This window comes from Lagopus leucura, unplaced genomic scaffold (genome assembly GCF_019238085.1).
Source record: "Lagopus leucura isolate 7727_CA_CO unplaced genomic scaffold, USGS_WTPT01 35384-1_obj-0_obj, whole genome shotgun sequence".
Lineage (NCBI taxonomy): Eukaryota > Metazoa > Chordata > Aves > Galliformes > Phasianidae > Lagopus > Lagopus leucura.
Genome location: NW_024968227.1, coordinates 1 through 13,738, shown reverse-complemented (window position 1 = coordinate 13,738; position 13,738 = coordinate 1). Strand labels below are relative to the sequence as shown.

Here is a 13,738-nt window from a genome sequence, read left to right as displayed (position 1 = left end):
TGGGACCAGTAAGGGGATAGGGACTGGAAGAAAGAAGGGAGTAGAGGCTGGGATCAGTAAGGAGTGCAGACTGGGACCAGCAGGGAACAGGGACTGGGAGCAGTGAGGAGCCAGTCAGGACCAGAAAGGGAATACAGACTGGGATCATAAGGAGGATAGTGTGGGACCGGCAGGAGTACAGACAAGCAGGGCCACCTCCCCTGGGGACGCTGTTGTCCCCGCCGTCCCCCCCAGGCCTCCATCCCCATGAGGGGTCCCACCTCCATGCCTCACTTTCCTCCCCAACCCCCACCAGGCCTCAGAAATCCTCCCCCCTCCCCCCCATTTCCCATCAAAACAGCCCCAGAGGTGGCACTGGAGTGGGGAGGGGGGGCTGGGGACAACCCAGGGCCGTGTCCCCCCCCTCCTTCCCCTAACAGGGAGCCACCCCCAGGGCCGTCCCTCCCTCCTGGAGCCTGATTTAGGGCCTGACGCAGCGGTTGGTGTCACTTTGTGGTGTGACACCGGGGCTGTGCTCGGTGCCACTCCGCCGCCACCTCGCCCCCAGCCCCCCCCCCCCCTTTTTTTTTTTTTTTGCCCCATTTCCCTCTTTTTTCAGCCAAGAAGATGGCGCAGCCCCCGAAGCATTGCGGGAACAGTGAGCACATGGGTGCTGGCAAAGCCATCGCTGTCCTCACCTCAGGAGGGGACGCACAGGGTAAGGAGTGTCCTGTCCCCAAAACCCACCCCATGGGATTGCTTTGGGGGTAAAACAAGCAGAAATGGGGCTCGCATGTTCTTGAATCTTGCCGCTTGCTGCTAGCTGTGTTTCCTTGCAAGGTGTGTTTGTCCCATGTGTTTTTTTGGGGGGGTTCCTTGTGGTGTTGTGTGGGGGCCAGGAGGGATTTTGTTACAGCTGTCGCTTTGGAATAATGTGCAATGCTGATTTTTCCAATAATGATTTGCAGCAGTAATTTGCAGTGACGTTTCCCAGTGACGATTTGCTGTAAGCGGGGGCAGAGGGAAAGGGGAAAGGAAGACAAAATTTCAGACTTTCAGGCAGCATAAAGGAAAACACTAAAAAACGATGAGATTTTGCCCCAGAAATACCCAGACGGAGCCCAATCCTTGCTTTCTGCCTGCAGGCCCTGGGAGCGCAGGGCTGGGGGGCTGTTTTGCTTCTCCGCCACCATGCCGTGCCGCCAGCTGTCACCGTCACGGCATCACGCGGCCTCGGTGCCCTAAATGTCAGCAGGGCAAAAATAACCTGCAGCTGCGGGGCCAGATCTGTGCTGGTGGTGGGGGCTGGGGGGGGGGCGGGGGCACACCGGGAGCTGGGAAGCTTGGAGTCGGGGAGGAGGGGGGGGGGGGACATGATGGATTTTGGGGTTCCTTGTGGCTTGGGGACGCCGGTGATGCTCTCCTCTTTCTGTAGGCATGAATGCGGCCGTCCGCGCCGTGGTGCGGGTGGGCATTTACACCGGTGCCAAAGTCTACTTCGTGCATGAGGTTGGTGCCCCCCGCCTGGATCCCCCCTCCCTGAAGCCCACAGGGACCCGGTGTCACCACCGCCGTCTCCCCCTCAACAGGGCTACCAGGGGCTGGTGGACGGCGGGGACAACATCAAAGAGGCCACATGGGAGAGCGTCTCCATGATGCTGCAGTTGGTGAGCCTGGGGGGGTGGTGGTGACACGGGGGGGGGGGACACGGGGTGCTGCCACCCTGACCTTCTCCGCTGTAACCCAATGCCGTGGGGGCAAAGGGCCGAGCCTGAAAATAACCCGACACCGGAGCCGCTGGCTGGCGGGGACACGGCGCCCATTTTGGGGTGCGGGTGCCCATTTTGTTTGTGTGTGGGGGGGGGGTTTTGCCCACAGGGTGGGACGGTCATCGGCAGCGCCCGCTGCCAGGACTTCCGCACGCGCGAAGGACGCCTGAAAGCTGCCCGCAATCTGGTGAAGCGCGGCATCACCAACCTCTGCGTCATCGGCGGCGACGGCAGCCTCACCGGTGCTGACACCTTCCGTGCCGAATGGAGCAGCCTCCTGGCCGAGCTGCTGAAAACGGGTATGGTCCCTCCTTCCCTCCCCCCCCCAAAATTTCCCCCTGTTGAGTTCGTAACACCTTGCTTTAAGCCCATTCTGCACCGTAACGTGGGTTTTCCCCACTGGAAATAGCAGGATTTTGAGGCAGTTTTGTCCCAAAAGGACGTTTGGTGGGGGGGACGCAGTGGGAACGGGGGGTCCCAGCCCACTTGCCCTCTTTTAGGGGGGATCACGGCGGAGGAGGCGAAGAAGTCGAGCTACCTGAACATCGTGGGCATGGTGGGCTCCATCGACAACGACTTCTGCGGCACCGACATGACCATCGGCACCGACTCGGCGCTGCACCGCATCATGGAGATCGTGGACGCCATCACCACCACGGCCCAGAGGTGACACGTCCCCACCCCACACCTCAGGGAACCGGGCAACCTGCATCCCTGCTCTCTCCGTGGGGTGTAACCGAGCTCTGCATCTCCTGCAGCCACCAGAGGACGTTTGTGCTGGAAGTGATGGGTCGTCACTGCGGGTACGTCCCCCGCGCTGCCCCCAGGGTCTGCCTCCTGATGAAACAGGAAGGGGAAAAGCCCCACACCGCCTCTTTTTCTGCACCCCCAGCTACCTGGCTCTCATCACCTCCCTGGCCTGCGGTGCCGACTGGGTCTTCATCCCCGAATCCCCCCCTGAGGATGGCTGGGAGGATCACTTGTGCCGGAGGCTCACGGAGGTGGGGCGGGCTGCAGCGGCGTGCCCTGTGCTTGTCCCCATCCCCACTTCATCCCTGTACCTGGCCCTGTGCCTGTCCCCATCCCCACTGTATCCCTGTACCTGGCCCTGTCCGTGTCCCCATCCTCATCTCCATCCCCATCCCTGTTTTGTCCCCATCTTGGACATCATCCCCATTTCCTTCCCTGTCCCTGTTTTGTCCCTATCCCCATCTCTGTTCCCATCACTGTCCCCATCTTCATCTCCTTTCCTCTCCCTGTTCTGTCCCCATCTCTATCACCGACCCCATCTCTGTCCCTATCCGTATCCTGATCCACATCCCTGTTCTCCCTGTCACCCCCTTCTCCCCCAGACCCGTTTGGGTGGCTCAAGGCTGAACATCATCATCGTGGCCGAGGGCGCCATCGACAAACATGGCAAGGCCATCACCTCTGACGAAGTCAAAGACGTGAGCGGGACGAGGGGACCCCCATTTCTGCTCCCACTGTTGGTCCCAGCAGAGTTTGGGCACCCCATCCCCACGCCAACCCTGCTGTCTTGCAGCTGGTGGTGAAGCGTTTGGGCTACGACACCCGCGTCACCATCCTGGGCCACGTGCAGCGCGGCGGGACGCCTTCCGCCTTCGACCGCATCCTGGTAGGCAGCTCCGTCCCTCCTGCGCCCATCCCAGCTGAGCAGGGCCGTGGCGACACCCCCATCCCTGTCCCTGTCTCTGCAGGGCAGCAGGATGGGAGTCGAAGCCGTCATGGCCTTGCTGGAAGGGACCCCCGACACCCCCGCCTGCGTCGTCAGCCTCTCAGGGAACCAGGCCGTGCGCCTGCCCCTCATGGAGTGCGTGCAGGTGGTGAGTTGCAGGGTGGGGGGCGCAGAGCAGCGTGGAGCCGAGGTGCAAACTCAGCCGCTGCAATGCAAACCTGGCCGGTGCAGCACAAATGCAGCACAAATGCAGCTATCACAGTGCAAACCTGTCCACCTCTGCTCCCCGCAGACCAAAGATGTGACAACGGCGATGCATGAGAAACGCTTCGATGATGCCGTGAAACTGCGGGGCCGGTGAGCATCCACAGCTCGGCCCCCGTTGGGGTCACGGGGGTGCAGCCATCCCCCAGCACTCCCTCATCCCCTTCTTTTTCCTCCCTTTCCCTCCCCGCTTTCCCAGGAGTTTCCAAAATAACTGGAACGTCTACAAGCTGCTGGCACACATCCGCCCACCCTCCACCAAGGTAAGGAGGTGGGATGGGGTGCGGAGGGGGGCGCAGCGAGCCCCCCCTGACGCTGCCCCCTCACCCCACAGAGCGGTTACACGTTGGCTGTGCTCAATGTGGGCGCTCCTGCTGCCGGCATGAACGCGGCCGTGCGCTCCACCGTGAGGATCGGGCTCATCCACGGGCACAGGATGCTGGCGGTGCACGACGGCTTCGAGGGGCTCGCATTTGGGAATGTGCGATGGCAAGGGGGCGCAGGGGGTGGGGGGTGCAGGGGGAAAAAGGGGACGCGTGGGGGAAACACACAGGGAAAGGGGGTGCGTATGGATAGGGAAAGGTGACGCGTGGGGATGGGAGCGCACAAAGGAAGAGGAAGCACAGGAATGGGGGTGCGTGGGGATGGTGGCACACAGGGAAAGTTGCAGCCCTAAAAGCTGCAGCCCCCAGGAGGGGGATCCCTGCCCAGTGGGGGGGCTTTGCACGCCCCACAGCCTTGCATGCGTGGCGGTGCTGTGACAGCGATGTGCTGAGGGCGGTGCACATCAAAACTTTTTGCCTCCCAACCCAACGTTCTTAGTGCTGCTTTCCCCCACTCCTCTCTCCCGGTCAGGTAGAAGAGATCAGCTGGGATAAGGTTGGCGGCTGGACAGGTCTGGGGGGATCCAAACTGGGGACGAAGAGGTAACGCTGTCCTGTGGAAGTCTGGGTGCGGGGGCCCAAGCGAAGCCCACCCCCGGAGGCTTCACCCTCCCACGCTTCGGCCAGGACCTTGCCCAAGAAATACTTTGAGGAAATCAGCGCCACCATCACCAACTTCAGCATCCACGGGCTGATCATCATCGGGGGCTTCGAGGTGGGTGGGGTGGCAGGGGGCTGCGGGGCACCTCCCTGTGCCGTGCCCCTCACCCCCCATTCCCGCAGGCCTTCGTGGGCAGCCTGGAGCTGATGGAAGGGAGAGCCAAGTTTGACGAGCTCTGCATCCCCATCTGCGTCATCCCCGCCACCGTCTCCAACAACGTCCCCGGCTCCGACTTCAGCATCGGCGCCGACACCGCCCTCAACACCATCACCACAGTGCGGCTCCTGCGACCCCCCCGCGACGCACAGCTTACAATTAAACACCCCCCCCTCAACCCAAACCCCTTCCTCCCTTCCCACAGACCTGCGACCGCATCAAGCAGTCGGCAGCGGGGACCAAGCGGCGCGTCTTCATCATCGAGACGATGGGCGGCTACTGCGGGTACCTGGCCACCATGGCGGGGCTGGCAGGCGGTGCCGATGCTGCCTACATCTTCGAGGAGCACTTCAGCATCCGTGACCTGCAGGTGGGGTCCCAAAGGCATCGCCGTGGGGCTGGGGGGGCTGCATTTCTCCCTGCTTGCATCCCCAACCTCCTTATTCCCACAGCACTTCCAAAAGCCAAGCCTCGAACGCTTCTTTTTCTCATCCTTAGATCAACGTGGAGCACATAACCGAAAAAATGAAGACGACAGTGAAGCGCGGGCTGGTGCTCAGGTAAGGATGGGACCGTGGAGGGGGGTTGGGTTGGTGCTCAGGTAAGGATGGGACCATGGAGGCGGGCTGGAACAGCTCATCGGCTGCTGCAGCCGCCCTGAGCCCCCTCCTGCTGCCTCACGCAGGAACGAGCGCTGCAACGAGAATTACACCACCGACTTCATCTACAACCTGTACACAGAGGAGGGCAAAGGCATCTTCGACTGCCGCAAGAACGTGCTGGGGCACATGCAGCAGGTACGGCCGCGCTGTGAGCTCCCAGCAGAGGGCAGGAGCCCCTCGGTCACGGCTCCCCCCCCCCACCTGCTGCCGTTTCCCCCTCCAGGGCGGCACCCCGACCCCCTTCGACAGGAATTTCGGCACTAAAATGGGCGCCAAGTCGGTGGCTTGGATCACTGGAAAGATCAAGGAGTGCTCCCGGCACGGTGGGTCCCGCGTGGGCAGAACCAGGGGGCTCCCATCCGCATTTGCAAAGTCCCCTCGCCTTCCCCGCAGATCACAAACCTCAGCTCGCCCCCAAGCCACGCACGCGTGCTCACGCTTCCCGCTCCTCTGTTTCAAAGCGAAGCACCGCTGCTCTCTGCGCGTTCTGCTGCCCCCCCCCTGGGGGGTCCGCGATGCTGAGCCCGTTCCGGGCGCTCCTTGCAGGTCGGATCTTCGCTAACACAGCCGACTCGGCGTGCCTGCTGGGCATGCGCAAACGCAGCCTGGTGTTCCAGCCCCTCACCGAACTCAAGGAGCAGACAGACTTCGAGTGGGTGCCCGCCGTCCCCCCCCAGCACTGCCGCAGGAGCGCCGCGCCGGGCTCACACCGTCCTCTCTCCAACCCCCCAGGCACCGCATCCCCAAGGAACAGTGGTGGCTGAAGCTGCGTCCCATCCTGAAGATCCTGGCCAAGTACAACATCGAGCTGGACACCTCGGAGAGGGCACTCATGGAGCACGTCAGGCAAAAGAGGGTCTCGCAGGAGTACAGCATGTGAGGGACGACCCTCTGAAAGACCCCCCCCAAATCCCCCGCAGCATCTTCACTTTTGAAAGAGCAGTTTTGCCGAAAACCGAGGGTTTCCTCAGGGTAATTTCGGGCTGGTTTAGATCCAGCCAGGTGTTTTATGGGCTTTTGAAAGAGCAAAGCGTTCCGCGAGCGGCTCGCGTTGCGGCAGGACGTTGCGTTGACCTGAAAGCAGAGGTCAGGGCTGTAGGGCATCACTTTAGTTTGAAACTCAGAATTGTGACGCTTCAATAAAGCAGCACCGCCCCGTGGTGGTGACAAAAACACAACCTGTGCTCAGGCTCCCCACGCTTCACACAGCAGCCCTACAAACGCAACCTTACTTCCCCCCCCCCAGGGTAATTACCCGTATTTACCCTTCTCACCTCCCCTCTGGGAGCTCGAGGCAGCTCTCCCCGAGGATTCTCAGGTGACAGATGAGAACAGGGCACAATTCTGCTCCCGCTGGCTGTGCAACACAAAACCTTACAGAGCGTGGCTTGCAAGGAGCCTTTTATTTCTGTGGACGGAAGCCGGGGACGGATGAGACACAGGGCAGGCAGCGGCTCTGCGTCCTCAGCTGCAGCCCTGTGTCCTTCTGCCACGCGAGGAGCTGCTGCCCCTGCCTCCAAACACACACACTGCACACGTATCAATAAAAGCAGCCCTGGCGTGGTGAGCTGGCAGTGCAAAACCAAACCCAGAACTGGGATGGGTTCTCGGACGGCAGATCAGAGGTGAAGCCCTCGCTCAGGACCACCCTGTGCTTGTGACAGCAGGGAATAGTTTCCTCTTTTTGCAGCAGTTGTGGCCAAGTTTGTGATGAGGGGGCAGCGAGGGCCCTGCTCACTGCTCAGGCATCCATCAGGGCACTTCCTCATTCCCCAGCCCTCACGCCATCGGTGCCACGAAGGGTTTCCTCCTGCAAACAATGCAGTCCCTAGGGCTCCCCGTCTTCTCTCTTTCCCTAAAGCGCTGATTCTCCCTGAATACATCCAAAAAAATCACAGACATGGGAGTGAACAAAGCTCTGCTGGGTGCCAGCAGGGGGGTCCCATGTCTGCCCTGGCGCCATGTGCAGCGAGGAGGCCGTGGGTGCTCACCCCAGGGAGCAGACTCACATGGCACGTGCTCACCCAGCCGGCCTCTCCTCGAGTCCTTCAGAAAGAGGAGATTTCTCCGTTTCCCCAAGGCCTACCCCAACGGAAAGAACAGGTGAATGCAGCAGCTGGGATGGAATTCACCATTTGTTAAAGGGAGGACAGTTCATTCGACGAGGCTGAAAACGCAGAAAAGGAGCTCGCGAAGGGCAAGAGCTGCAGGCAAGGAGAGGAGACGGCGCCCGTCGGTGGGTCCCGCTGTCCATCCAGCGCCCGCCAGTCAACACAGCAAGCAGGATTCGCAGCCACGGCCGCCCCGTGCCTAGCTGAGGAGCAGCACGTACTCCTTCAGGCAGGTGGGCAGGGGCAGCTGCTCCACGGCCTCGGGCAGGAAGCGCACGCCCAAGCTGCGGCGCACGGCGTAACGCGACAGGGTCTGCAGAGTGCCGGGCGCCGAGCAGAGCAGCGTGAGCTTCTCGCACAGCTGCTGGTCCCTGCTCACCTCCCAGGGCATGCTGCCGTTCTTGCGCAGCTCAAAGTGTCCGATGGCGCGGTGCAGGAGGTCGAAGCAGGAATCCTCGCGCTCCGTGCCCAGTCCCCGCACCAGCAGCGCCACCAGTCGCGAGATGGGGCTCTGCCCTTTCAAATTCACCACCCGCACCTCAGCCCCGAAGTCGAGCAGGATGCTGACGCTCTCCAGGTTGCCCTTCATGGCGGCCCAGCTGAGCGGCGTGTCGTCGTTGTAGTCGCGGGCGTTCACCAGGGCGCCGTTCTCCAGCAGCGCGCGCACGCACTCGGCCGTGTTCTTGAAGGCTGCCCAGTGCAGCGGCGTGTCCTTGTTGCCATCCAGGGCGTTGGGGTCGGCTCCGTACTCCAGCAGGATCTCCACGCACGTCTCGTCCTTCTCGGCCGCGTAGTGCAGGGCCGTGCGGTTGTAGCCGTCCAAGGCGTTGACCTGCAGGAGTGGGGAGATGCAGGGTGACCGAAAGCAGCAGGGCACAAAGCCCTGCCCGCAGCCCATGGAATGGTTGGGAAACTCGAAGCCCCCCCCCCCAGCTCCACCCCCTGCCCTGGGCTCCTCCCATCACACGTCCAGGCCCCATCCGTGGCTCTGAGCACCTCAAGGCCGGGGCGCTCACATCTCTCTGGGCTTCACTGCCCTCTCAGTGAAAAACTTCTCGCTGACATCTAACCTAAATCTCCTCTCCTTTAATTTAAAGCCATTCCCCCTTTTCCTATTGCTGCAACCTGCCCACCTAAGAAGTTGTTCTCCCCTGTTGCTAAGCTTCTTCTAAGCATTGGAGGGTCTCCCCAGAGCCTCCTCTTCTCCAGGCTGGACACCCACAGCTCCTTCAGCCTTTCCTCATAAGAGGCATTCCAGCTCCTGAGCATCTTCATGGCCCTCCTCTGGACTCTGGTCACATTCCTCCACAGGATGAGAAAATAAAGCACACACAAGGTGGGGGGTGCAATCTACCAGCTGCCAAAATTTGAGCAGGAAACCTACAGCACTTAACGCCTCTCTCAGGCTTTCATCAAAAGTCTGTTTTCAAGCAGGTACACTTAAAATCTCAGGCAATAACACTACCGAAATGCTGGAATTGCTCCCATGCTCGTGCGATACACCTTCACCCAGACCCATTCTACTCTTTTAGAGAGCAGAGCAGCTGCCACCAAGACAAAGCACAATTCTGGCAGCGCTCAGAATCGATGGTTCCACCTTGCTAAGGAAGCAAAGAGTCCAGAACCACGACACCACGGCTCCATTCCAAAGAGGCGTTTACCTCTGCTCCTTTCTGCAGCAGCAGCTCCACACAATCGGCGTCAGCCACCATGCAGGCGCAGTGCAGCGGCTTCAGAGTGCCATGCATGCAGTTCACATCCGCGCCCTGCAGAAACACGGCGGGGTTAAGAGAGTACGGCTACCCGTGAGTCGTATCGCCAGGCGGCCAAAGAAAAACTGGTCCTGTTGGCCAGCAGGGCGCGCTTCTGGCTCGCAGTTACTCTTTCCCGTGCCCACCCGCTTCTGGTGGGGAAACTCTTTCCTATTCCCCCCTCACCGACTCTCCCCGACGTAGCTCCACGCCGTTCCCTCGGGCCCTGCCGCCGTCACGGAGAGCAGAGCTCAGCGCCGCCCCGAGAGGAGCTGCAGGCCGACACGAGGCCTCCGCGCAGCCGGCCCTTTATTAACGGGAACGGTTCGGGACGCCCCCACCGCTCACCCGTCCGATCAGATCCTCCACGTTGTCCCTCGGAAAGGAGCGGATGGCGGCGATGGTGCGGATGAGGCGCTCGGACAGCGAGTATTTGCTCTGGACGCTCTGCATGATGTACCACATCCTGCGGGCAGCCCGCCCGCCCGCCGCCGCCGCCCCGCCAGGCCCGGCCCGGCCCCCGAGCCCCGAGCGATGCCGGGGCGGGGTGGGACGAGGGGCAGCGGATACCGGGGGAGGGAGGAGTTCTGTACGGAGTTGGAGCGGCCGGGGCGCGACGAGCTCCCGGAACCTGGGCCCGGAACCGGCGCAGACTCTGCAAGGCCGCCGGAGGCGGAAGTCGCCGCCGCTACCCGGAAGTGAAAGACGAACCCGGTCGCGCATGCGCAGAAGATTCCTAACCTCGCTCCGCTACCCACTTCGCCAATCAGCGCGCGGTGCCCCTCTAAGCTCCGCCTTCCTATCAGTTCCTCCCTCACGATGCGAGTTCCTCCAATCGCCAGGAGCCGGCCCTCGCAATCCCCGCCCCCAGCCGGCTCTCCGCCAATCATCTCTCCCTGTGTTCGCCCAGCGGGTGCCGGGGGCCCCAGTTGGGGGGTTCGGGGGTGCGGGGCGGCGTTGGGCAGCGGCTGTCGGTGGGGCTGGAGGGGGGAACAGCGGGGGGGGGGGAGCACCGTAAGGGTGACATGGGGGTGTCCCCGTGACTCCGGGTCACCGTGTTGGGTGACACCGGGATGTTCCTATATTCCTATAAGGGTGACACCGGTGTCCCCATGGGGCCGGGGTTTGGGTGTCACTGGGGGGTGACAGCGAGGTGTCACCATGTTGGGTGACATTGGTGTCCCTGTGCTGGGTGACACTGGGACCAGTTCACACCGGTGCTCCCAGTCCCGCCCCTTCTCCAGGTCCTGGGGCCAGAATGGGTCAGAGCACCGGGACTTGGAGCACGGGACTGGGGGCATCCCGATGTCACCCAGACAGTGACCACCCGTGAGGAGCGCTGGGATGCACTGGGAGGTGCTGCGTGCACTGGGACGTACTGGGATGCAATGGGAATGCTGGGTGCACTGGGAAGTACTGGGAGGCAGTGGGGTGCAGGAAGAACTACTGGGTATGCTGCGATGTACTGAGGTGTACTGGGAGACGCTGGGTTGTGCTGGGTGCACTGGGATTGACTGGGATGCACTGGAATGCAATAGGGTGCAATAGGATGCAATGGAAAGTGCTGGCTGCGCTGGGATGTATTGGGATGCACTGGGATGCAGTGGGATACACTGGGATGTATTGGGATGCACTGGGATGTACTGGGATACACTGGGATGTACTGGGACATACTGGGATACTGTAGGAAGTGTTGGGATGACCCCATGCTACCCCCCCCCCCCCCCCCCCAAGCCCCATGCTGCAAACATGGATGGGGGCAGAAAGGACCTCCTTGTGTCCCCTCCATCCCCAAGCTCACAGCACCACACACAGTGCGGTGGGGGGGGGGGCCTCCAATTCCCCCATAACCCCCTCTGAATCCCACACCAACTGCCACCATTCACGAACAGGGACCCCCCGCGCTCCCCCCTTCGCCCCCCCTTCCCCCCCCCAGCACCACGCGGGGCCGCGCGCCGGGGTCCCCCGCAACCCCCGGCTGGGGGGGGTCTCGTCCCCGTCCCCATTGCGGGTGGGGTTGTATTTGTAGGGGGGAGGGGGCGGTCGGGGGACAAGAGCTGCGCCATCACTGGAGACCCCACTGCCGCCCCCTGGTCCCGGTGAGCTCAGGGGGGAGGAGGCAAAGCCGCGGTGTGAGTGCGGGGGGGGGGGAGGGGGGTTGTCCTGGTGCTGCGGACGGTTCTTGTAATCCCCCTCTTCCCCCCCCCCTCCCGTGCTCATCCCATTTCTTTGCATTACCCACCCACCCCCCAACAGCGTTTCCCCGTGTGAACGTGATGGACGCAGAGGGGGGGCCCTCCAGCCCGGACCCCCCCCGGGACCCTGCGAGCACCGCCACAGGTGAGACCCCCCTCCCCCTAAGACCTGCTGAGGGGGGTCCCACGCATGGGGGTGGGGGGGGGGTGACCCGATTGTGGGGCACTCTGGGACCGGGGGGGGGGGTCCTGGAGCGCTCCGATCCCACAGTGTGGGGGTGTCCTGGTGGTGGGGGGTGCAGGGTGCCCACATCCCATAATATGGCAATGCCTCAATCCCACAGCATGAAGATGCCCCGATCCCATAACATGAGGATGTCCCAGTGCCTCACAGTGTGGGGGAGACACCAATTTTAGGGTGCAGGGATGTCCCCAAAGCAGGGAAGGGGGTGGGGAGGGGGTAGAGGTGATGGAGAAAATGTGGAAAAGGGATGGGAATGGAGTGGGGGGATTGGGGATGGGGTGGGAAGGACGGAGAAAGGAGGGTGGAGGGGGTGGAAAAGGGACAGGGAAGGGACAGAAGGGATGGGGAAGGTGGGAATGGGATGAAGAGTGGGATGTGGGTGGGGATGGAATGGGTGGAAAAGGGATGGAGAACGGGAAGAGGTCACGGAGGGGATGATGGGGAAGGGGAAGAGGGGATGGAGATGGGGTGGGAAAGTGATTGGGATGATGCGAAGGGAATGGAGAAGGGGAAGAGGACATGGAGAGGGTGATGGAAATGGGGTAATAGGGACGGAGGGGCTGCAAAGGGGACGGGGAAGGAGGGAAGGGAACAGGGAAAGTGCAAAGGGGATGGGAAAGGCACGAAGGGGAGGAAGAAGGTGTAAAGGCGACAAAGAAGGCACGAAGGGGATGGGGAAGGGGTGCAGGGGTCACAGCCCCACATCTCGGAGCCCAGCCCCGCTTTCCCCTCAGCCCATCCCGGCAGCGAGGCACCGGGTCGCCCCGCAAAGCGACGTCGGAAAGCAGCAGCAGCGCAGCCCAGGAGCGGAGCTTTGGGGCACCCGCGGGCTTTGGGGCCGTTGGAGGAGCTGCTGGGGTTGCGGGGCGGCCGCCTGCGCCCCACCATCTGCGGGGAGTGCGGGAAGGGCTTCAGCCGCAGCTCGGACCTGGTGCGGCACCGCATCACCCACACCGGGGAGAAGCCCTACACCTGCGGGGCCTGCGGGAAGGGCTTCAGCCAGAACTCCAACCTGGTCACCCACCAGCGCATCCACACCGGAGAGAAACCCTACAGCTGCGGGGCCTGCGGGAAGCGCTTCAGCGAGAGCTCGGCGCTCATCCAGCACCAGCGGACCCACACCGGGGAAAAGCCCTATTGCTGCGGGGAGTGCGGGAAGCGCTTCAGCGTCAGCTCCAACCTCATCCGGCACCGGCGAACCCACAGCGACGAGAAGCCCTACATCTGCGTGGAGTGCGGGGAGGGCTTCCGCCACAAATCCCAGCTGCGCCGGCACCAGAAGCTGCACTCGGCGTAGGGGGGAAGCGGCTTTGGGGATGGGGATCATCCCCATCTGCATCATCCTCATCCGTGTTCCCAGGATGGGGACTGCGGGGTGGGAGTGCGGTGCTGGACCCGGCCCCCCCCCCTCCTCTAGAAACCCCAAAAGCCCAGAGGGGGAAAGCGGGACGGGGCGTTGGAAGAGGGAACGCAACGGGGAGGTCGGGACTGCAGCCCAAACCAATAAAAGGTGCTGGAGCTGCACTGCCTGGCTGGGGTCGTGGTGTTGGGCAAGTGATGGGGCTGCGCTCTGCATGGGGAGGATCAGGACGGATGGATTTTCCAGTTCTCCCAGTTGGAGAGCGTGGTGGCAGTGGGAATAACAGCCACATCGGGTGGCACACGTCTGCACGTGCAGCTGGTATGGAGGGGTGGGGATGGGATGGAGATTGGGGTGGGGATCAGGGTAGGATGGGATGGGATGGGGATGGGATGGGGATAGGATGGGGATGGGGAGGGGGATGGGGATGGGGATGATATGGGTTGGGGATGGGGATGGGATGAGGAAGATGAGAATAAAGATGAAGATGGGGATGGGATGGGTTCG

The 13,738-nt window shown here is 62.4% G+C and overlaps 3 protein-coding genes across 3 annotated transcripts; 2 read left to right on the top strand and 1 right to left on the bottom strand.

Annotated features, from left to right (window-relative positions):
- Positions 1-498: 498 nt before the first annotated feature.
- Positions 499-6,748, top strand: PFKM (phosphofructokinase, muscle). The gene is made up of 22 exons (XM_042894332.1): positions 499-697; positions 1,415-1,488; positions 1,569-1,646; positions 1,858-2,047; positions 2,249-2,414; positions 2,507-2,551; positions 2,641-2,749; positions 3,101-3,196; positions 3,292-3,384; positions 3,467-3,592; positions 3,737-3,801; positions 3,908-3,971; positions 4,043-4,189; positions 4,564-4,634; positions 4,719-4,806; positions 4,875-5,027; positions 5,114-5,278; positions 5,407-5,468; positions 5,594-5,705; positions 5,794-5,893; positions 6,117-6,222; positions 6,303-6,748. The coding sequence occupies exons 1-22, from the start codon at positions 607-609 to the stop codon at positions 6,448-6,450; spliced, it is 2,349 nt and encodes a 782-aa protein (XP_042750266.1). The 5' UTR covers positions 499-606; the 3' UTR covers positions 6,451-6,748.
- Positions 6,749-6,954: 206 nt separating this feature from the next.
- Positions 6,955-10,186, bottom strand: ASB8 (ankyrin repeat and SOCS box containing 8). Its single transcript, XM_042894333.1, has 3 exons — positions 9,781-10,186; positions 9,343-9,447; positions 6,955-8,513 (listed from the first exon to the last, which is right to left on the bottom strand). The coding sequence occupies exons 1-3, from the start codon at positions 10,153-10,155 to the stop codon at positions 7,881-7,883; spliced, it is 1,113 nt and encodes a 370-aa protein (XP_042750267.1). The 5' UTR covers positions 10,156-10,186; the 3' UTR covers positions 6,955-7,880.
- A 1,216-nt stretch (positions 10,187-11,402) lies between these two features.
- On the top strand, positions 11,403-13,495 carry LOC122193527 (zinc finger protein 853-like). Its single transcript, XM_042894334.1, has 3 exons — positions 11,403-11,531; positions 11,689-11,772; positions 12,606-13,495. Exons 2-3 carry the CDS (start codon positions 11,709-11,711, stop codon positions 13,166-13,168), a joined length of 627 nt encoding a protein of 208 aa, XP_042750268.1. The 5' UTR covers positions 11,403-11,531; positions 11,689-11,708; the 3' UTR covers positions 13,169-13,495.
- The last annotated feature ends 243 nt before the right edge of the window (positions 13,496-13,738 follow it).